Below are 23,219 nucleotides of genomic sequence, written 5' to 3'. Positions count from 1 at the left end.
GGTCCTGGAATCAAGCCCCACAGGCTCCCTACTCAGCGGGAAGCCTGTTTCTTCCTCTCCCTGTGCCATTCCCCTGCTTGTACACACTCTCTCTGTGTGTCAAATAAGTAAATAAAATCTAAACAAGAGCATCTCCATCCCTTTTTTGTGTCCACTTCCCCTGTGGGGAGGTGACCCGACCTGAAAAATGACAACCAAGAATTGTAGGTCTTGGGTTTGTGCAAAAACAGGTATAATTCTCCATGGGGAAGCTATGAGTATTTTTTATTTATTTATTTTTTTTATTTTTTTGCTATGGGTGTTCTCGTGAGACAGAAGTCCTTACTCAGGTCCACAAATGCCCTAGAATCTACATGGGAGAGAGGAAGGGAGGGGTCATTGGCCCTCATCAGAGTTTCAAGGGATCTAAGAAGCAAGAGAAATCAAGCTACAGATTTTTGCCTGCAGCTGAGAATTCTCAGTGATGGGAAGGGGAGAGCAGCTGACAGACAACCTCAATACGAAGAGTGTCCCTGAGTAAAGCTGACCCTTAATTACCACTTCTAACTCTACTTCTGGGAGTCAGTGTCACACAGGAGCTTGGGCTGGATGTGGCCCCTGCAAAAAACACTCCTCTCTCTCCCCCCAAGTCAAAGAAGACTAAAAGCACATTGATGTGATGGCAAAGTCCATTTGCATGGTTTATTTAAAAAGAGACAGCTGTAAAGTAGAAATGCAGATGTTTTCCTGTTATAAAGACAGCAGTTACAAAAGAGAAGTAATAAATATGACGCTAGGAATTATTTTTTAAAAATACAAACCCCCTGGCATTTGAGAGCAATCCCAAGAGCACACAATGCATAAAAATTTTCAGTGGGGGTAGGAACAGTTTCATCTTGACATCTTGGGAGCAAAAGTTGGAAACTGGCCAGATGAGGATGGTCATGACTTTGGGGATTTTGAAAAGCTCTGGATTTGTCACTTGGGAGTATAGGGGTCTGCTGTAATATAATTTGCATAGTCAGAATTAACAGGGATTCTTCTACGCATTAATAGCACTTCTGGTAATTCTCTTTTTCTTTCAGGTAAATAGCATAGTATTTAAGAGTAGGAGGAAAGGGTGAAATGAAAACAAACGAATGGAGGGGGGATGAAGAGGGTGGGTCGTGGGAGACTGCTAGGAGGACAGGAGAAAGGTGATAGGAAGGAACAGAATGTTCTATTTTTCTTCTATTTTGTCATCTCAGCAGTGTGCCACTCCTCCTGTTGAAGAGAGGACAGGCAGTGGTCCAGCCTGGTTTGCCTTAAACCTTACCATCAAAAAAGGACAGAAGATGCAAAAGCAACGGGCAGAATCAGGCTCAGAAGGAAAATAGGGAAGTCGGATGGCCAACAAAGAGGAGGGGGACCCAGAGAGGAGAGGGCCAGAGAATTACCCAAGAAAACAGGCCACGTTAACATCAGAGCCCTCCAGGGACTATCCTCTGAGGGCCATCAAAGAAAGAAAGATCTGCACAAATTAACACTCTTTGATGCAGAATGGCAAAGGGACAAGGAAAAAGTACAAACTGCCAAGTAGAGGCACAATCTGGCTACAGAGGAAAGGGGTCAGGAAAGAGAAGCAAGGGAGGCAGTTGGCTCATCCCGGGACCCTTGGGAGGGGCTCACCCCGTGAGGCTAAGGAGCTTGCATTGGGTGGTGGGGCAGAGGCTGGTTGGGGGGCAGGGGGGGCAGGGGTGAAGATGCCCAGCCAGCTCTCTTGGGGGCATCTGTGAGGCACTGTGGATGGAGGTCAAGACAGCCTAAGTACTGAAGGCCGCCTTGAGCTCCCGGAAGGCCGCCTGGCGGATCCTCCTCTTCTCCTCTTCCTGCTTCCGCTCATCTTGCTCGGCTTTTAGCTCAGCTTCAAACTTACTGGCACAGGACAAAGCTTGGACCTGCAGAGACACAGCAAAAACAAACCAACAGCCTGAGGGAGGGGAGAAGCTTGGAGATGGAGCCACGCATCAAACAGAGCTCAGGGGGCTGGAGCCCTGAGACAGGGGAACCGGTCCACTGCAGGGCAGGACCCCGCGCCCCCCAGAGCCGGTACCCCTCGGAAGTTTGCTTGATCCCCGTGGTGGGTGGCATCACTTTATCTGCCACCGTGCTAGACACGGTCCCACCCGCTACGGTCGGTCTTCCCACTTCACTTCTTTGCCGGGACATCGTTTAACCACCCGCCTATTACCGACTTCTGTGTCAACCTTTAATCTCACAATAATATAGTTTTGTTTTAGGGGGAGAAGACCAAAAACCAAACCAACCGAACTCCCTGCTGGGATTCTGACTGCAGTCGCATCAATCTGCCTATGGCAAGCAGATACCTTTACAACATTATCAATCATTCTGAATTTACTTCCAAATATCATGTGTTCTTGTGGATGTTGTGGATGGGATTTGGTGCTAATTCTTTAAACCTAGTTTATCTATAATAATACCATATCAGATAAATCCATTTTCCAATCCTCTATTCTGGGGGAGCCCTGGGTGGCTCAGAGGTTTAGTGCTGCCTTCGGCCCAGGGTGTGATCCTGGAGTCCTGGGATCGAGCCCCACGTCGGGCTCCCTGCATGGGGCCTGCTTCTCCCTCTGCCTGTGTCTCTGCCTCTGTCTCTCTCATGAATAAATAAATAAAATCTTAAAAAAAAAATCCTGTATTCTGGAATGAATTCCTCCCACCACCCCCCTCCCCGGCTCAGTGTCTCATCCATTTGGTAAAATTCCCAAATGCACTGGGTGTGCACATTATTTTAATAAAGATTGCCAAATTGCTCTCCAAAATAGCTGTTCCAATTTATACCCCCACCATCATGGAATGTGAGTACTCATTTCCCCACAGCCTCACCAACGTTTATCAGTAAACTTTTTCCTGTTTGCCAATCTGATAGGGGGGGAAAAACCCCACAAACCTGGCACCTTCTTTTATTTCCTCTTGGGTGAATTACCCATTTCCCCGGGATTTCCCACTTTACCATTCTTTACATAATTTAGTCTTAGTCTCTTTCTATATATTTTTCAGCTACTCTTAAGTCTTTTGCTGGTCTAACTTCAAGATACCTGAGGCCATACACATATTTAAATTTTTTTTCACATATTTAAATTTTGATGTAATCTAAATTTTCAACCTCTTCCATTCTAGCTTTGAGCTCTCTCTCTCTCTCAGTAGGCTCCATGCCCAAGGTGAGGCTTAAACTCACGACCCCAAGATCAAGAGTCACATGCTTGGGGATCCCTGGGTGGCTCAGTGGTTTAGTGCCTGCCTTCAGCCCAGGGCGTGATCCTGGAGTCCTGGGATCGAGTCCCACTTTAGGCTCCTTGCATGGAGCCTGCTTCTCCCTCTGCCTGTGTCTCTGCTTCTCTCTCTCTCTCTCTCTGTGTCTATCATGAATAAATAAAATCTTAAAAAAAAAAAAAGAAAATCTAAGTGAACTATGGATATTATTTAAAAAAAAAAAAAAAAGTCACATGCTCTACCAACTGAGCCAGGCACCCACCCCATGGCCTTCCTCTCTTATGTCATGTTTAAAGTCTTCTATACCCCAGGGCTCTACACCCATCCTCCTTTCATACTTTTCTGGTTTTATTTTCCCATTCAGCTCTTAAAGTCACCTATATTTTATGTCAGTGAAGGAAGTATATATCATAGGAGGACTTGACTTCATTTTCCTAAGTGGAGAGCCAATTTTCTCATGCCTCTTATTGAATAGCCCATGATTTTCCCACTGATTTGAAAATTATCTTTTTCATGTACCAAATTCCCACATGAAGGAGGTCTGTTTTTACTATTTTTAAAAAATATTTTATTTATTCATGAGAGACACAGAGAGAGAGAGAGGCAGAGACACAGGCAGAGGGAGAAGCAGGCTCCCTGCAGGAACCCGATGTGGGACTCAATCCTGGGATTCCAGGATCACACCCTGGGCCGAAGGCAGGCGCTAAACCACTGAGCCACCCAGGGATCCCATTTTTACTATTTTCTATCCTGTTCCACTGACTGATTTGTTTACTCCTACACATGTACCACATTATTTAATATTACTGTTTATAGAATGCCTGGATATTTATGAGGAAGGTATTCTTTTTTGTTCTTATTTATTTATTTATTTATTTATTTATTTATTTATTTATTTATTTAAGAGAGAGAGAGAGAGAGAACAAGAGGGAGCATGAGAGCACAGAAGAAGAGGAAGAAGCAGACTGCCTGCTGAGCAGGAATCCTGATGCGGGGCTGGACACCAGGATCCCAAATCATGACCTGAGCCAAAGGCAAATGCTCAACTGACTGAGCCACCCAGGCAACCTCTGAGGAAAGTATTCTTTCATTATGTTGACTAAGCACACTTTTTTTCATATTTTCCTTCCTTCCTTCCTTCCTTCCTTCCTTCCTTCCTTCCTTCCTTCCTTCCCTTTCTTTTTAAAATATTTTTTATTTATGTATTCATGAGAGACACACAGGGGGTGGGGGGCGCAGAGAGAGAGAGAGAGAGAGAGAGAGAGAGAGGCAGAGACACAGGCAGAGGAAGAAGCAGGCTCCACGCAGGGAGCCCGACATGGGACTGGATCCCAGGTCTCTAGGATCAGGCCCCAGACTGAAGACAGTGCTAAACCACTGGGCCACCTGGGCTGCCCTCTTTTTTTCTTTTTTATTCTTTTAAGTAGTCTCCATGCCCAGCATGGAACCCAACACGGGGCTTGAACTAATGACCCTGAGATCAAGACCTGAGCTGAGATCAAGAGTCAGATGGTAACTGACTGAGCCACCAAGGCATCCATCTTTCCATATTTTTAAATGTCTTACTATGAATATTAAACTTCACCAAATGTTTTGAGATGTCTTGCTGAAATGATCACATTTTTTCATATTTGATACCTATGAGAATTTTAAAATTATCCCTGCAGTCTTAACATAAATTTCACATGTCTTAAGAGTCCCACAGCTATATTCATTACGTTAATATGCTTTTTTTTTTTTTCTGACATGTTTTTATCTGATTTTCTTGTTAGAATCATGATGGCTTTAGAGAATGAATGTGAGAGGTGGCTTTGGCTCAGGTCATAATCTCAAGGTTGTGACACTGAGCCCCATGTGTCACTCAGCAGGGAGTTTGCTTGAGATTCTTTCTCCCTCTCCCTCTCCCCTGCTGCCCAGACTTGCTCAAGCTCTTTCCCTCTAAAATAAATAAATCTTTTTAAAAAGAGAAAATGAGTGTGATGTAATCTTTTTCAATATACTCAAACTAGTTTGTGACATTGAAAAAAATCTGTAACATTGAAGAATTAATCCCTAAATTCCCCAGCACTTAACTTGTGGGGTGTTTTTTTGGTGGGGGCAGGGAGGGGGCTCCTAAATGTCTTTTTTTTTCCTAAATGTCTTTATAATTAATCACTGTCTACTTATCTCACATTTATAGAAGAGCATTCTGTTTTGTTGAGTGTTTAATGATGTTAAATCGACGTGTCCTAACCTCTACTTTTTTTTTTAGGCTCCACAGCCAACATGGGGGCTTGAACTCAAAACCCTGAGATCTAGAGTCTCAGGCTCTACCAACTAAGCATCCAGGAGACCTGACCTCTATTTTTAACTAACACATTCCTAGATCTGTCATCTTTTCCCCATCACAAGCTTCCACGTTTAGGTGTCTCCATGCCTATTCTATGGTTCTACTCACTTCCGTGTATTACAGCTGAGATTTACCATTTCCAGGAATGCTCTTTATCCGGTCCATTCTGGTTTTCAGTCCATTACATCCTTCGTAGCACAATGCAGACTCTCACATCTCAATGAAAAATGATAACACCCCTTCCTACATTCTCCCTGTAATGCACAGGGGTCCGTGTCTGAACACAGGACACCTCTGAAAATATTAACCATGGAGCTTTATGTTTTTACTCTTTCTGAATCAGAATCCCTAGGGGGAGGAAATTGTGTTTTCCAAAGTTCCCAGGTATTTCTTAGGGAGGCCCTGCTCTGTCTCAAGCAGTTCTCCCCTGGCATTGGAGTCACCAGACGCCAGATTTAATTGCCTCAAGCAGAGTCTAGCTCATGTTGACTCTCATCACCCTCTGTTCCCAGACTCGGGCTGAAAGTTTGGACCCCAGTCTCCTTGTCTAGCCCTGACCCCTCTCCTCTTCACCTTTATTCATTTTTTTCCTTGTTGTTCTGTTTTCAAGAATTTTATGAGCTGGCCATTAAATATTAAAAGCTGGGATGCCTGGGTGGCTCAGTGGTGGAGTGTCTGCCTTTGGCTCGGGGCGTGGTCCCTGTCCCAGGATCAAGTTCCACATCGGGCTTCCTACGGGGAGCCTGCTTCTCCTTTGCCTGTGTCTCTGGCTTTCTCTCTTTCTGTGTCTCTCATGAATAAATAAATAAAATCTTTAAAAAATATATTCAAAGTTAAATTATATAAATCTATAAGTAAATTATATTAGAAATAAAGGTAACAAATATTAAACATTTTAATTTTTAAAATTTTATTTATTTATTCATGAGAGACACAGAGAGAGAGGCAGAGACACAGGCAGAGGGAAAAGCAGGCCCCATGCAGGGAGCCTGATGTTGGACTTGATCCCAGGACTCCAGGATCACGCCCTGAAGGCAGACGCTCAACCGCTGCTTTAAAAAGCAGAGACACCCAGGAGTCTCTGTAATAAATATTAAAAAGATATAAATAAATATAAAAAAGCAATTAAATATTGCTTCCTTATTATCTTGCTACATTTTACTCTTTCTGTGTTTTTGAAAGTTGTCTGTTTCTGGTATAACTTTAAGGTGGAAATCCTATACAATAACACACTGTGTATCTTCCCAAATCCATGTTCAACAATATCCTGTTGGAAGCTTGAAAGCAACCCTGGTAGGAGTATTTACACCTTGGAACCCAACAAAATGCTACAAAAGTAGGGCTTGATTTATTGTATAATTGACAATCTTTTCCTAAGAAAGTGATGGGAATGGGCAGCCCAGGTGGCTCAGCGGTTTAGCACCACCTTTGGCCCAGGACCTGATCCTGAAGACCTGGGATCGAGTCCCATGTCGGGCTCCCCGCATGGAGCCTGCTTCTCTCTCTGCCTGTGTCTCTGCCTCTCTCTCTGTGTGTCTCTCATGAATAAATAAATAAAATCTTAAAAAAAAAAGAAAATGATTTTTAAAAAGTGATGGGAAATGTTAAAAATGCAGATTAAGCTGAAAAATGTGTAGTGATTGTGGTCTTTCCATTAAGAATAGCTCCAAAGAAATTCAGGGAATATTCTTCCAATATTTTAAAAGTATTATCAAATTCAGCAAAGGGGCATGTGGGTGGTTTAGCTGGTTAAGTGTCTGCCTTCAACTCAGGTCATGATCCCAGGGTCCTGGCATCGAGCCCCATGTTGAGCTCCCTGCTCCCCTCATCTGCTTCTCCCTCTCCCTCTGCCCACTCCCTCATGCTTGCTCTCTCTTTCTCTCTCTTCTCTCTCTCTCACATAATAAAATCTTTTTAAAAATTTCAGCAAACAAGTTGTTCACATCATTGAGGAAAGAATAAAATTCCAACATGCATCCCTTCACTTTTTCTTATAAATTTACTTACAGTATCAACCAACATTCATGTTAGAACTAGGTTCTGTTGTCATTTGCAACCATAGGCAACAGATACAGAGCCCAACAAAAATCAAGGAGTTGTTCTTTGAGGATCAATAGGCTATGTGGAATTTATAATAAAGTAAAGTATACAGGGCACCTAGGAGGCTCAATTGGTTATGTGTCTGCCTTCGTCTCAGGTTATGGTCTCAGTGTCCTCGGATCTAGGCCGGCATTGGGCTCCCTGCTCAGTGGGGAGTCTGCTTCTCCCTCTTCCTCTATGTGCTCTCTTTCTCTCCCAAATAAATAAATAAAATATTTTTTAAAAAGTAGAGTATACTTTATTATTTGTAAATTGTGTCTACATATCCTTTATATCATTAAAATCTATAATAAAGTTATGTATATGTATATATGCATATGCATCCACATGCATACTTCGTTCAGAGAGCCAGTTGCTAAATATTTACCCATAAGCCACAGTTTAAGCCTCAGTGTCCTCATCTAGAGAGTGGGATGCCACTGCCTCCATCCAGAGTGTCTGTGTGAGTGTTAGATAAGACGTGACCCTGAGGTCTTCAGCTGAGGGCTTGGAGCACTTGCCTACTACTGCTGGCCAGGTCAGAGGGGGAGGGGACCTTGGGGTGACTCCCTCCCTTGGGGTCCTTGTTCTCCACTATAAAAGTCTGCCTCGGGCACCTGGGTGGCTCAGTGGTTGTGTCTGCCTTTGGCTCAGGTCATGATCCCAAGGTCTTGGGATCGAGTCCCACATTGGGCTCCCTACCAGGAGCAGGCTTCTCCCTCTGCCTCTCACTCTGTCTCTCATGAATAAAGAAATAAAATCTTTGAAAAAAAATCTTAAAAAAAAAAAGTCTACCTCTCCCCTTGATTCTATGGTCTGTGAGTCCTGTCTCACCAATCACCCCACTCTGTCTTCATGTTTCCTTCTCTGTGGACCACTTCCCTGGGATCTAAAAACATACCAACATCTGTCTATTCTAGGTTAAACACAACAACAGACATCTTGCCTGATCCCAAACTACCATCCCCATTTTGTCCAGGCCTCCCCCGCCAGCGGTCTACATGGAAAAGTTGGGCTCTTCCTCCCTGCTTCCCACTTCCCACTCACCTCTTACCCTACTGCCATCTGCCCTCCACAGGGAACCTGGTCTCCAAAAGTCTCCACTGACCCACTTGCTAGACCCAAGACCTGCACTCTGGCCTCATCTGACTTCAAGTCTTGGTTTCCTTGTATCTCCAGTCAGTTTCTTCCCCCCATCCAGTCACCACTGTGTTCTACCATAGTCACCCCTGCGAGTTCTTGAGGAGCTGCTTGTATCCTGTGAAGGCAGATCCCGTGGTCCGTGAGCCAGGCATCCATGAAGCATTCATTTCCTCCCTCCTCTCGTGCTTGGAGACGCGGCCCGAGGGTCTGGGGAGACTGACCTGTCTACCCTGAGCTCCACAGAGAGCCCAGTGGGGGTAATGGTATCCTAGCCCTCAGCCAGTGCTGGACATGTGTAGAAGAGATAATTCCATGACCCTCATTACCTAGTGTCCCCATCCTTGCTAGTAGCAGAATTACAGCTGCACACACAGACCCCAAGAAAGAAAGCAGGATGAAGCTATTTGTGGACTAACGTTGCACCCTTCATTTTTTCTTAAAATTTATTTAAGCAATCCCTACACCCCACATGGGGCTCGAACCCATGGCCTTGAGATCAAAAGTCACGTGCTCTTCTGAGCCAGCCTGCCAGGCACCCGCATGTGCCCTTCCAAATGAAAGGGCACACCATCCCCTTCCTCACACTATTCCCATATTGAGAGGGAGGAGGCGCCCCTGTCCTGATTTTTAAAATATCATCAAGCCCTCTCTACATAGCTCCACAAATCTAGTCCTAATGGCATTTCTTACCATCCACCTCCAAGCAAGCAGTCATAAATACCGAGAGTGCTAGCTAGTTTGAGATTCATTACCACCTCCTTCTCAGTCCCACCATCCCTGTGCTCAGTGGACCCACAATTCTCCAGATGTCCATGGAAGCCTGGCTGATTCCAGCTTTTCCCCAGACACGTCCATCCCCAGTGCCCAGCGCTGGTCAGGGGGAGGCCTGCTGAGGGCCCCCAGCGCCTTCAGCTGTCTTTCCTGAGCGTGTCTTTGCAGTGCAACTGCCTGCAGAGCTCATTCAGCTCCATGTTTCTGGGGCCCTACCCTGGAAAAATCCCAAGGAGGTCTAGGGAGGGGGATCTGAGAAGCTGGTCTGCAGATAATTCTGGTGGTTAGCAGCCTGGGGAGGCCTGACCTTCCACTGGATGTGCACAGGGGCCAGCTTCCAAATGCACTTCACCCTCCGTGCCCGGAGCCTTTGCTCTTGCTGTTCCCACGGCAGGAACGCCCTCCCTTCCTTGATTACAGGTGAATTCCCATTCATCTCTGAACATCTGTCGCAAATGTCAGCTCTTATGGCCCTCTCCCAAATCTGAGTGATGATTCCCTTCGTTCGTCATTCGTGCAAACATTTATTGAGGGCCATTATGTGCCAGGCTCTGTAATTACGAAGATAACACACCTACTCTGCCTTTGAGTCTGGCTTGAGGAGGCAGACACAGGACCGGTTCAAAACATTTCATTGTTATTCTTTTAATCTTTTCTCCTCCTTATAAAAATACTGCACACATCACAAAACATTCCAAAAATATAAAAAAAAAAGAAGTCCTTATGTCATAACTATTACTAATACTTTAGTATGTAATTATCTGGGTTGTATTTAGTAATTAACACAATTAGGTTTCAAACATAATGTTTTGTGTTCTTCATTTCTGACATTTGTCCCGACACGGGTTTACAAGCGGGCGGGCCACCAGGATCTCAATTCCTTGATAATGGAAGCCTTGGTCACTTCCAATTTTTCTCTTTTAATGCTGTATGAAATCCCTGTCTCTAGGTCAATGTTCAGTTGCATTTTTATGCTTCTAAGGGATAAAAAAAAAATCCTAGGGACAGAATCCCAGAGGTAAATGAGATGAAGCATTCACAGCTAAGCCCCAAATTGCTCTCCAAAAAGCTGGGACAGTTTGTACTCTTACCAAAAATGTCTGAGAATGGGGAAGGGGCAGAGGGAAAGGGGGAGAGAGAATCTTAAGCAGGCATCATGCCTGTCATGACCTGAGCTGAGATCAAGAGTGGGACGCTTAACCTACTGAGCCACCTAGGTGCTCTGTGAACAGATAAATTATAATACCATTCTCCTCATAGTAGAGGCCCACAGAGGAGGATAGACTTTCTCAGGAGAAGTGGCCAAATGGAGGCAATTCTTTAACGTGGAACGAGTAAAGTTTTCTAGAGAAAGCCCTCTGGGTTGGGTATTCCAGGCAGAGGAAATAGCAGACACTAAGGCCCAATCATTAAAAGGCAGTTATTTGAAGAATTGTGCATCAGATGGAGGCCAGAGCAAGGATCAGAATCAGATTATAAGATTATTCATCATTGAGGCACCTGGGTGGCTCAGCAGTTGAGCATCTGCCTTTGTCTCAGGTCGTGATCCTGGGGTCCCGGGATCAAGTCCTGCATTGGGCTCCCTGCTCAGCAGGGAGCCTGGGCAGGGAGCCTGCTTCTCCCTCTGCCTATGTCTCTGCTTCTCTCTCTGTACCTCTCATGAGTAAAAAAATAAAATCTTAAAAAGAAAGAAAGAAAGAAAGAAAGAAAGAAAGAAAGAAAGAAAGAAAGAAAGAAAGAAAGAAAGAGATTTCCCAGAGACTGCGCTGATTTTTTTTTCGGTGGGCAACAAAGCAAGATTAATTGAGTGATAGTACAAAGCTCCAGAGGAGGAAGAGGACTTGAGAGTTGCCTCACGCAGACTTTAACAACAGCACTTGGTGTGGTATGTTGAGCGATAGCAGTGACCAAGCTAAACTTGGGTCTCAATCTTAGGCCCCACCCGAGGCATCACAAAAGATCTGAAAGTGTTGGCTCATCAGGCCATGAATAGAGAGGACCCATCCTTCCAGAATTCACCCATCCCTCCTCTCTATTCCCTCTCTTTCAAGGCTGAGAGTTTTTGTTTTCCTCACTAGACTATGTGTGTCCTGGGGAAGGCAAAAGTTTTGTCTAATACCTCCTTGTAAAGGAGTTGCATTTCCAGAGCTTCATGTGCCTGGCATTGCCAGAGCTGTGTTGAATCCATGTTAAGTCATGAAGGAAGGGCCAAACTACTTTCAGGATTGGGCATAGGATGCTGGTGTTCAAGGTGCCATTAGTAGTTGGCCTATCCCAAGAATTCTCAGATGACGGCAGGAGGAATATAGGGGTTAGGAGTCCACCATGATTCACAGTTTACATATTGGCAGAAATATGACTGAACCTGCCTCCAAGCAACATTATAGGGAAGTCGGGGGACAGCCCTATTCAGGGGCCAGCATGGCCAGGATGTGTTGCCAGGGACACTTTGTCTCTGGGCAAACTCCTGGAATAAACCAATATTCTCCAAGAGGCTGGCTTCTGGGATGGGAGGAAGTCCCAATAGCTCATGTCACATATGAGTGTTCACAGTGAGCCAGGCACTTGTTACACATGTGAGCTCATTTAATCCTCATGGCCATCCTATTATCACCTCCACTGTACAGATGAGACAACTGAGGCACAGAGGCGCAGAGAGGTAATAGGGTCAGTGGAGGAAGCAGGATCTGAACCCAGGCAGCCCACCCCACTGCACTCTGCTACTCTGGCTGAGAGGGGATTTAGAAGGTTCTCTGATTTCTCTTTCTGCAGGTGTGTTCTGTGGAGATGAAAATGACAGCACCCAGCCAGGGGGAGGCTCTCCATAAATGTTTGATGACTGGACAAATGTGTGAATGAATGGAAGCACCCAGAAGGGCTTTGGGGCCATGCACTGGAGATTGCTTCCCAACTCAGAAACCACTGTCAGTAAAGCAAACACTGGCTTGATTTGAGGCAGGCCAGTGGGGCTCCCTCCTCTGGCCCCATGGTTCACTTGTTCACACAGCATTTAATATCCTAAAGGTCAAAGTATCTGCTCAAGTAATTCAACTGTGGCGTGGGGTAGAGAGGAGTACTTTAGGGAAATCTGGATCAAGAGCCGATCTGGGAGTGCCATACCAGCAAACCCATTTGAATAAGAAACCAGGATGGAATGCATTTACCATTTGACTGTTTTTCCACTTTGCTTTTAATTTTCAGATTACATGCACTCACACTCATTCCCCTTCGATCACACACAATATATTGCTGTTCTGCTTGTCCTGGGTGAGTGAATAAGGTAGTCACTAATCAAGAGCTCATGCTGAGCAGGGTGAAGGGAGGGAGGATGCTCCCACACAAGAAGGAAGCACCTACCTTGGCTTCAAAGAAGTCCTTGGCACCTTTGACGCCCTCCTGGGCCACATCGATCTCCGAGAGCTTTGCCAGCGCCATCAGCCCGCTATCCTCCTCCAGCTCCCCAGCTGCAGCCTTGTGGAATATGAGCAGGAACTGCAGGAAAGGGTTGATCAGAATCAGGTCAACCTCACTGAGACTTACAGTGACCCCCTCCAGCCCAAGGGAAAGTCCTGATTGCCAAGCCTATGAAAAAGGGTATAAAATGTGTATGTGACCAATTATTTTTGTCACTTACCACACGGTCAAAAATGAACACATGCCCATTTTTTCACAGGAACGGAGGGAAATGGGTACCTTCATATCCAGTGGAAGGGAATATAAACTGACTCAAAATTTTTTGGAGGGCACTTTGGAAATATTTACCAAAAATAAAACGCTTTCGCCCTTCCAACAATTAATTCCACAGCCGGGCATCTGTCCCTCAGAAACATTTGCACAACAGTTTAAGAAGTATTGTCTATAAAAGCAAAAAACTGGCAATGTCCTAGTTTGCAGCCCCAGAAGAAAAAAATCCAATAAACCTATATATATGGAGTATTTCCTATTTCAAATAATTTTGATGTTTTTTAAATCATCCATATTTTCTGTTTATATCCCATTTTTGCATTAGAGTTTTACTTTTGCTAATGTTTTCTTTTCTTTCTTTTTTTTTAAAGATTATTTATTTATTTATTTATTTATTTTTTTATTTTTTTATTCATGACAGACATAGAGACACAGAGAGAGAGGCAGAGACACAGGCAGAGGAAGAAGCAGGCTCCATGCAGGGAGCCCGATGTGGGACTTGATCTCAGGACTCCAGGATTGCACCCTGGGCCAAAGGCAGGTGCTAAACCTCTGAGCCACCCAGGGATCCATCTTTTTTTTCTTTTAAAGACTGTATTTTTAAGTAATGTCTGTATCCAATGTGGGGCTCAAACTCACCACCCTGAGATCAAGAGTCACATGCTCCAGCAACTGAGCCAGCCAAGTGCCCCTCACAAATGTTTTCTAAGAGATCTGTATAGAACCTGATATGCTTCAAATACTTCAGCTATCACTCACCTTTTAATTGTGTTTGTGATCATTTTTGACTTCCAAAAATTTTATATAATTATTAGTCTTTTTCTTTGCTCTTACCAGGGTACCAGTGTTATGCTTAGAAAAACCTTTCTTGGGATCCCTGGGTGGCGCAGCGGTTTGGCGCCTGCCTTTGGCCCAGGGTGCGATCCTGGAGACCCGGGATTGAATCCCACATCGGGCTCCCGGTGCATGGAGCCTGCTTCTCCCTCTTCCTGTGTCTCTGCCTCTCTCTCTCTCTCTTTCTCTCTCTCTCTCTGTGACTATCATAAATAAATTAAAAAAAAAAAAAAAGAAAAAAGAAAAACCTTTCTTGCCATCAAGGTTACAGAAACAATCACCTATGTTTTTGTCTATTGCTTTTATGGCTCCTTTTTTTTTTTTTTTTTGTTAAACATGTAAATATTTAATCTCTGAAATTTATTCCAATCTATCCTGTGAGGTTGATCATTAACCCTCTTTTCTTCCAAATGGTTAGTTAGCAATCCTCACACCATTTATTGAACGATCCATCCTCTTCCTCCGGATTCCAAATGTGGCCTGAATGCATTAATCTTTTTTTTCTTTCTGAATGCATTAATCTTTAAAGCCAATTTGTACTAAAGCCTACACACGATACATTTTTAAATAAATGAATAAGCCAAGCTGAAAAGGCAGGCCTCCCATCTTCCAGACCTTCTCTGGCAAGGCAATTTAAAGACTTTTACTTTTCTTCTCTAAAGAATGTTGGTGAATTTATTTGTCAAACAACTGTTGTTTAAGCTTCTATTTGCTTTTCCAAGTTGGCACTGAAAGGGGCCTCTCCTGGTTCTTAGGTGCTACATAAAATGCATGTGTCTACAAGGAAATTTCGAGTTTTCAGGGTTTTTTTTTTTTTTTTCCATGACCATCCCTTCTAAAGAATGGCTTCCCCAAGGGAAAAGAACATTACCTAAATAGACTGAGGGGCCAAACAACCTCATCAGGCTTTCCCAATTCCAACTTGGATGTCTTTTCCTGCCAAGAGTCTTGGTCCCTAGAGGGAAGTGTGTTTCACTAAGTAGAAGTCTCAGCCTCTACCACCACCACCCCAAAATCTGATGCTAATAAAACTTTCTTTTGAATTCTTGCTTCAGGGCTCCTAACTCCACTGTGGACATTGCTGTATGCAAAACAAGGGATGGAGCAAGATGCTCCAAGATGGGAGCTTCGTGGAGACTGCCGCGGTCAAATTGGCTCCACAGAAATGCCACGTTCATCCACCTGCAGCTTCAAACTCTCTCACTAGAGGCCGGCAAAGACTCAGTTTGCTGAAGACTATCAGAGCCAGAATACTGGCTCCAAGTCTTGGAAAACAAGCCCTTCAGAGGTGAGGCTCCCAAGAACAGGATGAAGGGCAAGGGGGCAGAGGACAGGGTGGGGTGGAGTGGGGGGGACGGTTGTAGTTGGGCTCTCACAGAAGAGAATGCAGCAGCCAAGAGACAGCACTGCAAATGTGAGCCATTTGCAGAGGGAAGGAGTGAAATCCTGTCCCTCAGCACTCTGTCCATCCTTAAAATATTTACAGCATTACAGAACACCCCTATCCCTCCCTTGGTCTATAAGGTAAATACAACAGAGGTAGCCCTTCTACATTGGGAAAGCAGCTCTAGAAAGATGGAGTATGGCCCTAGCCTTTGCAACAATCCAAGTAACCTTGATGGTGGTGATGGTAAGGAGGGGTCTCCTCATCCTTGAGACTCTTTTCTTTTCTTTTTTTTTTTTTTTAAAGATTTTATTTATTTATTCATGAGAGACACGCAGAGAGAGGCAGAGACTTAGGTAGAGGGAGAAGCAGGCTCCTCACAGGGAGCCTGATGTGGGACTTGATCCCAGGATCCCAGGATCATGACCAGAGCCAAAGGCAGATGCTCAACCACTAAGCCACCCAGGTGCCCCTAAGATTCATTTTCTCACATCTACACTGGAGGTGGTATATATGGAAGGGCTTAAAGTATTCCCTATGGATCTTTCTTCCTAGAGCAGGTCCTGGCCACATGTGCTCATTCTCACGGATGACCAACAGCAGCCCTGTCATAACATAGGGGGTCCCCACCCCAGCCAGTTAAAGGAAAAAAACAAATCCAGCTCAACCTGAAAATGTTCAGCCTTCCAGAAAAGCATGCCAAGCATTCCCATTTGATTTTATTATAATCACCAACTCCTGAATGACAATTTCTCCAACTGCCCAGCCTTGTTTGTCTTCCTATTTATAGTCCACAAAGACTGGTATGTTGTGGGGAATTGGAAAGTGTCCTAGCTGTGATTGTGAGCAAAGGCGGGGGGGGGGGGGGGGGGGGGAGAAGAAGCAGAAAACAAAGAAACAGAGAGAGGACTAACAAAGCTAAAAGAGTAATTTCAGACACAAGCTATCAAATGCTTCTGATAAATTTAAAGAAAAATTTTAATTTAATTTCTTTTTTTTTTTTTTACACAAACTCTACCCTCAATGGGAGGCTCAAACTTATGACCCCAAGATCAAGAGCCACATGCTTTGCGGACTGAGCCAGCCAGGAACCCCTAAATTTGAAGAAATTTTTAATTTAATGGCTCTGGCTGGTAATGAAAACACTTCCTCCAAATTAGCACTCTAAGATCACAAGTGACAGAAACAAATTTCTTGGCTTAAGCAAAAAGGAGGTATTTGTATACAAAAATGATGTTCCAAGGGCAAAGCACAGTAGCCTGGAAGAGGCCTGGACCTGGGAGAGATAATACTCTCAGGATCGCAGGCAACATCCCCTCTCTGGCTCTCATATCTGGTCCATGTGGTGGGAATGGCCACCCCACATTGACTTAGTCTCGCAGGAACAGCTACCTGCAGAACCAATTTGTAGTACTTCACCCTAATTTCAAATTCCCAGGACAAGGAAGATCATGGACCTAGTCTGGCCTGGGGTCCATCCATGGCCCCATCAACAATGATGAGGCTGATGGGCAACCTAGCACAGCTAGGACCCCACCAAAGGGAGGGTACAAAAGAAGTAGAACCCACAATTGCCAGTACTGACAGGTATCCAGTAAAGCTGTCACCCAACCTTTGTACAAAACCACCGCTCACCTGGTCTTGGGAGTAATTCTTCTCTGAGAGAAATATAATGGAATTAGAGAGGAATACAAGAAAAAGAGAGGAGGTTATTAAGGCTTCTCTGCTCGCCTCCAAAGGAGAAGGAGGTGGGAGACCACCTAGGATCCAGATTACTACAGCTACGGAGATAGAAATGCTAACCCTACCAATGTCACGTTGTCAACATTTGTCCTCTGGTCATGAAACACTGCTGCATGACCACTTTTAAGGATTCCACATATGCCACTTCCCTAAAATACCCCAAATGTGCATGCATTATTTTCTCTTTCTTTCTTCTTCTTCTTTTTTTTTTTTTTTTTTTTTTTTTAAAGTAGGTATCATGCCCAACACGGGGCTTGAACTCATGACCCTGGGATACCGAGTTGCAAGAGTCACATACTCTACTGACTCAGCCAGCCAGGTGCCCCCACCTGCATTCTTTTCATAATCAGAAAGGAAATGGTTTATAAGAAAGATCAATTGCTTTGTATGTTGGGGAAAAGCAGCAAAATAATACTTAACGGCGACATATCTTCCATATCAAAGAGATTTTACGTGGATGTGACTTGCTTTGGTCAAGTTAATCCAATGAGAAAGAAAGGGAACAGAAACATTCACTAAGCATCTATGAACTGTCAGGCTGTGAGGAAAGAACTGTAGAAGGGAGCAATTTTGCCTGTCTGGCAACCTAGCCCTTCCGTGAGGATGATGGTGGGGCTGTTGGCTATGGTGTCTTATGGCACACAACTTGGACCCAGCCAATCACGGTCCCCTGAACACAATGACTGGTCCAGGAGGTGGGCACGTGTCCCCAGTAGCACCAGTCAGAGGCCAACTGAGACCAGTCCAGGCCCTCAGTTGCTAAACTGGGACAAAGGAGTCTGAAGCTGCTGGCGGCCAGCTTGACAGGCGTTAGGGAGAACATGCAATGTGGGGGACAGCCCGGGTGGCTCAGTGGTTTGGCGCCGCCTTCAGCCCAAGGTGTGATACTGGAGACCCAGGATCGAGTCCCGCATCGGGCTCCCTGCAGGAAACCTGCTTCTCCCTCTGCCTGTGTCTCTGCCCACCCCCCTCTCGTTTTCTCTCTTTCTGTCTCTCGTAAATAAATAAAATCTTAAAAAAAAAAAAAAGAACATGCAATGTGGAAAGAAGAGGTGAGGTGGACACAGAAGGAAGAAGAGTGGAGATATGACAAGAGAAGATGCTGCACTGCTGCGCCCAATGCACTTCCACTTCTTCATCTCCCAGCTATGCCAGCCGATAGTTGGATAGTTGTTCGATAGTTGTTCTTTTCACAGGTAAATTAGCTGGCATTCTCTGTCGCTTGCCACCGGAAGGGCATGGAGAGACAACTCCCTTCCCACAACAGTCCTGAGGGAAAGCTACTAACATCCCTATTTTTTGAAAAAGATTTATTGGGATGCCTGGGTGGCTCAGTGGCTGCGTGTCTGCCTTCCGCTCAGGGCGTGACCCCTGGGTCCTGGGATCAAGTCTTACATCGGGCTCCCCACAGAGAGCCTGTTTCTCCCTCTGCCTGTGTCTCTGCCTCCCTCTCTCTCTGTGCCTCTTGCAAATAAATAAATAAAATATTTTTAAAAAGGGACACCTGAGTGGCTCAGCAGTTGAGCATCTGCCTTCTGCTCAGGGCATGATCCCTGGGTTCCCGGATCGAGTCCCACATCTGGCTCCCTGCGAGGAGCCAGCTTCTCCCTCTGCCTAATGTCTCTGCCTTATCTCTGTGTCATCTCATGAATAAATAAATAAAATCTTTTTAAAAAGATTCATTTATTTATTTGTTTGTTTGTTTGAGTCCGAGCAGGGGGCAGAGGGAGAAACTCTGCATGAAGAGTCTGACACGGGGCTCAACCCCACCACCCTGAGCTCATGACCTGAGCCAAAATGAAGAGTCTGACACATAACCAACTGAGCCACCCAGATGCCCCTTAACACCCCTATTTTAAAGACAGAAAGACTAAGGCTCAGAAGTAAAATAACTTGCTCAAGTTACACAGCTCTGTGTGGAGATCGAGCTGACTGGAGGCCTCTTGCCATTGCATAAGCAAAGCACCAACACACCAATGGCTCCCAACACTGGTAGAAACCAGCAGAATGAAAACATAAAAGCAGGGGTGTCTGGCTGGCTCCAGTGGTAGTGTACAACTCTTGAGCTCAGGGATTGTGAATTCAAGTCCCACATTGAGTTGTAGAGATTACTCAAAAATAAAATCTTTTTTTTTTTTTAAGATTTTATTTGTTTATCTGACAGAGAAAGAGATAGAGAGAGAGCATAAGCTGGGGGAGAAATGGAGAGGTAGGGAGAAGCAGATTCCCCGCTGAACAGGGAGCCCGATGTGGGGCTCGATCCCAGGACCCCCAAGATCATGACCTGAGCTTAAGGCAGATGTTTAACTGGCTGAGCCACCAGGCATCCCTCAAAAATAAAATCTTAAAAAAAGAAAGAGGGAAAAAGAAAGAAAGAAAGAAAGAAAGAAAGAAAGAAAGAAAGAAAGAAAGAAAGAAGAAAAAAAGAAAGAAAAGAAAAAGAAAAGAAAAGAAAAGAAAAGAAAAGAAAAGAAAAGAAAAGAAAAGAAAAGAAAAGAAAGAAAAGAAAAGAAGAAAAGCAGGAGGTTGGGCTGTGAGGTGTTAATAGCAAACATGTCTACACTTCCATATCCCGTATCTCTGGGTACACCTGCTAGGGATGGGACCACAGCAGGGTCCAAATGATAAAGGACAGACACAAACGTCACTGAAGCTTTGTGAGAGGGAGGAGACCCTACAACAGGAACACCTGGGAGATTTCTAAACCTCTGGTGTCCACTTGCGGGCATTTCTGTGCAAGATGGCCAAAACTGCCATTAACCAAAAGCTAACCAAGCATCTTGGATTCAGGGAGGGGTGCGTTTGGGTGGCTCCTGGGACTGTGTCTTGGCTCACTTGGTGACCTGCATAGACCTCTCACCACCCTCTCACTCTCAATTCCCCACAGATCACAACTTTGCCACAGAAGCTCTATCCCTGGTGTTGCCTCCAAAACTTCACCCACACGAAAGCTTTTCCTTTCTCTACCCCAGGGATAGCTGGGTTGAAAGAGCCAATGCCTGGCACGAATGATACAAATAGCCAACTGAGAGGCAAGGGAGCCAGAGGGACAGCTGTGCAGGCGAGCATGGCAGGTGATGATGGGAGGCTGTGGGCACAGAGGCTGCCACCCAGGTCCCGCCTTGAGCTGGAACGTGATTTCAGGCCAAGTGCTGACCATTTTGGCCCTCTAGCTCCTTAGCTCTGACATGAGAAGCCTGGCCTAAAATATCCTGAGGGTTATGCCCAACACAGGTTTTCCGTGATCTTCTATCTCTGCACCTGCCGGTTCAGGACAGAAGAGGAGAGGGGATCTGCGGTTGATTTGTGGGCAGTGAGAAGCAAGGCTGGTTTTATCACGGCTGGGGAGGGGACTCAATGCTGCCAGTTCAGCCACAGGGACCTCAGGACAGACATCCACGGGCCCTATCTAGCCTGGAGAGAGGACCCATACTTGACCAAAGCTCTCACCGTCAGAAACCAGGATGCTGGAACTCCACTGTTTCTGGAATAATCAAGGTTGCACACCAAGCAGCAAGGACGGCGCTCTCTATTCCCAGCCCCCAAGGGCCCAGCTGACACATGACAAAATGGAACTGTAGCAGCTGGGCTAATGCCTGGAGCTCTTGCCTGCATGTTGTTCCCAAACCTGTTGTCACCAGGGCACACCGACACGTCTAGAGGCCTTATAAAACTCACGCACATAGGACATGGAAGCCTTCCTTGTGGCGCTGCAACCTTGCCTTGGAAACAACCCAATAGCCTTGAGACTTCCCCCTAGATAGAAATGGCCATATACCAATGTTCTCACACATTTAGGGATCAGACACATTAGATATTAGTGAATCTACTTGCACTCTTCCAGAAAGATATCTGCATGTACAAAATTTTGCTTGCAACTTCAGGGATCCAAAGGCCAAAAAGCCTGTTCTTGGATTGCTGTGGGGAGGAGGGGAGCTCCATGGGCACAGAGTAAAACCCTTTATTCAACTGCTCTTTGACCATCTTTAAATGCTTATTATAAAAATTTTAAATTTTAATGTATTAAAAAGTATAAAATTATAAAACTACCAAAACTTTGCACCCACAAATATCCACTATGAATATCTTGGTAAAACATCCTCCCGGATTTCTCAGCACTTACCATTTCACCAAGAGGAGGCTGTCCTACCCACAGTGGCTTTCAATCTGCTTACTGAGCATTTTCCCATGCCAGCACCACGGTTCACCAGCTTTTTAAAATATTTTTAAAAGAACTCTAGGGGGGTGCCTGGGTGGCTCAGCCGGTTAAGCATCTGCCTTCCGCTCAGGTCATGATTCCAGGTCCTGGGACCAAGTCCCACATCAGGCTCCCTGCTGAGAGGGGAGTCTGCTTCTCCCTCTCCCTCTGCCCCTCCCCCTGCCTAGGCTTTCTCGCTCACTCACTCTCTCAAAAAATAAATCAAATGTTTTTAAAAAATAAACAGGACAGCCCCGGTGGCTCAGCGGTTTAGCGTTGCCTTCAGCCCAGGGTGTGATCCTGGAGACCCGGGATCGAGTCCTGCATTGAGCTCCCTGCATGGAGCCTGCTTCTCCCTCTGCCTGTGTCTCTGCCTCTCTCTCTCTCTCTCTCTCTGTCTCTCATGAATAAGTAAATAAAAAATCTTAAAAAAATAAGTAAAAAATAAATAAACAAAAGAACTTTAGGTTAACTCTCCAATCAGCACTCTGGAGGACAAGTGGCTTTGACTCGTGCTCCAGGGGACTGTAAATGTGAGGCTCCCTTTAGGGCCCCCCCCACCGGGGACTCAGGGCCCTTGGACCACAGGTGAGCAGGTACCTCACGGAAGCTGAGCCGGCCATCAAAGTCCTCATCTACTTCCTTGATCATGTTTTTCAGGCCCAGGTGGGTCTGGGGAGCTCCCAGCTTCTCCATCATCAGCTTCAGCTCCATCAGGTCAATGAAGCCATCCCGTCCAGAGTCATACCTGTGGGATCAAAGAAAGGATACTGAGCAGGGACCACCATGGCCAGAACAATAGGACACTTTCACTCTCCCAAACATTCATTCTCTTGACCTCACTTACTGGAAAATAATTCAGCTACCTGCTGTTTTGCGAGGCCCACCCTGGTCACCATATCAGAAGGGACCCCCTATTGAAATGCCTTCGGGCTCTGCACGACACAGTTCAAAGGGGTTCTTTTACCACATGGCTGTCTTCACATCTCTTATTCCCTTAACTAGGCCAGAAGTTTCTCGAAGATGAGACACATGCCCGTTTACCTTACTGTCCCCCAATTTTGGTCGGCAAACACCAATCGAACCTCTTTTTTTTTCCCCCCAACCAAACCTCTAAATACTGGACAACCAAGAGCTGTGAGAGCGAGCCCAAGCATTCCCAACATTCTCACGGAGCCATGGGCAATTCCAGGAGCTTCCTCTAAGGTCTTTGCTTCCTCTACTCCCACAAATGCCTCTGTTCATTTTTTTAAAGATCTTTTAAAATTTATTTTATCTTTTATAAAGATTTATTTATTTGAAGGAGAGCACAAGCAGGAGGGAGGAGCAGAGAGAGAGGGAGAAGCAGACTCTCCACTGAGCAGGGAGCCTGACACGGAGATTGATTCCAGAACCCTGGGATCATGACCTGAGCCGAAGGCAGATGCTTAACCAGCTGAACCACCCAAGCACCTTAAATTTATTTGAGAGAGAGAAAGAGACAGAGAGAGAACATGGGGGGGGGGGGGCAGGAAAGGCAGAGGGAGAAAGACAAGCAGACTCTAAGCCAAGCACCAACCCAATGGACGCTGGGCTTTATCCTAGGACCCTGAGATCATGACCTGAGCCAAATTCAAGAGTCAGACACCCAGCCCACTGAGCCCCCAGGCACCACTCTCCTCTCATCCTTCTGGTCTCCTGGGTGTGGAAACTGGTTCTCACCCTTCCACGTGGCTGTCCTGGCCCAGCTCTCTGGTTTTGTTTTGCGCTCTGGCTTGCTCATCTGGCCTCCAGGTCCAAACTGTTACGTCTTTGCAAGTGAC

General features: G+C 45.4%; 1 protein-coding gene across 3 annotated transcripts in view; it reads right to left on the bottom strand.

Moving 5' to 3' along the window:
• Positions 1–656: 656 nt before the first annotated feature.
• EFHD1 (EF-hand domain family member D1) overlaps positions 657–23,219 on the bottom strand; it is a 45,435-nt gene continuing 22,872 nt past the window's right edge. For all 3 annotated transcript variants that reach the window (XM_025463455.3, XM_025463454.3, XM_025463456.3), the window contains exons 2-4: positions 22,018–22,165; positions 12,932–13,066; positions 657–1,916 (exon numbers count right to left, since the gene is read on the bottom strand). In XM_025463455.3, the coding sequence (XP_025319240.3) occupies positions 1,782–1,916; positions 12,932–13,066; positions 22,018–22,165 (418 nt within the window). In that variant the 3' untranslated portion in view covers positions 657–1,781. The remainder of the gene's footprint in view (positions 1,917–12,931; positions 13,067–22,017; positions 22,166–23,219) is intronic.

Source organism: Canis lupus, chromosome 25 (assembly GCF_003254725.2).
Source record: "Canis lupus dingo isolate Sandy chromosome 25, ASM325472v2, whole genome shotgun sequence".
Taxonomy (NCBI): domain Eukaryota; kingdom Metazoa; phylum Chordata; class Mammalia; order Carnivora; family Canidae; genus Canis; species Canis lupus.
The sequence above is the reverse complement of the archived record's forward strand: the minus strand, read 5'-3'. Positions and strand labels throughout refer to the sequence as shown.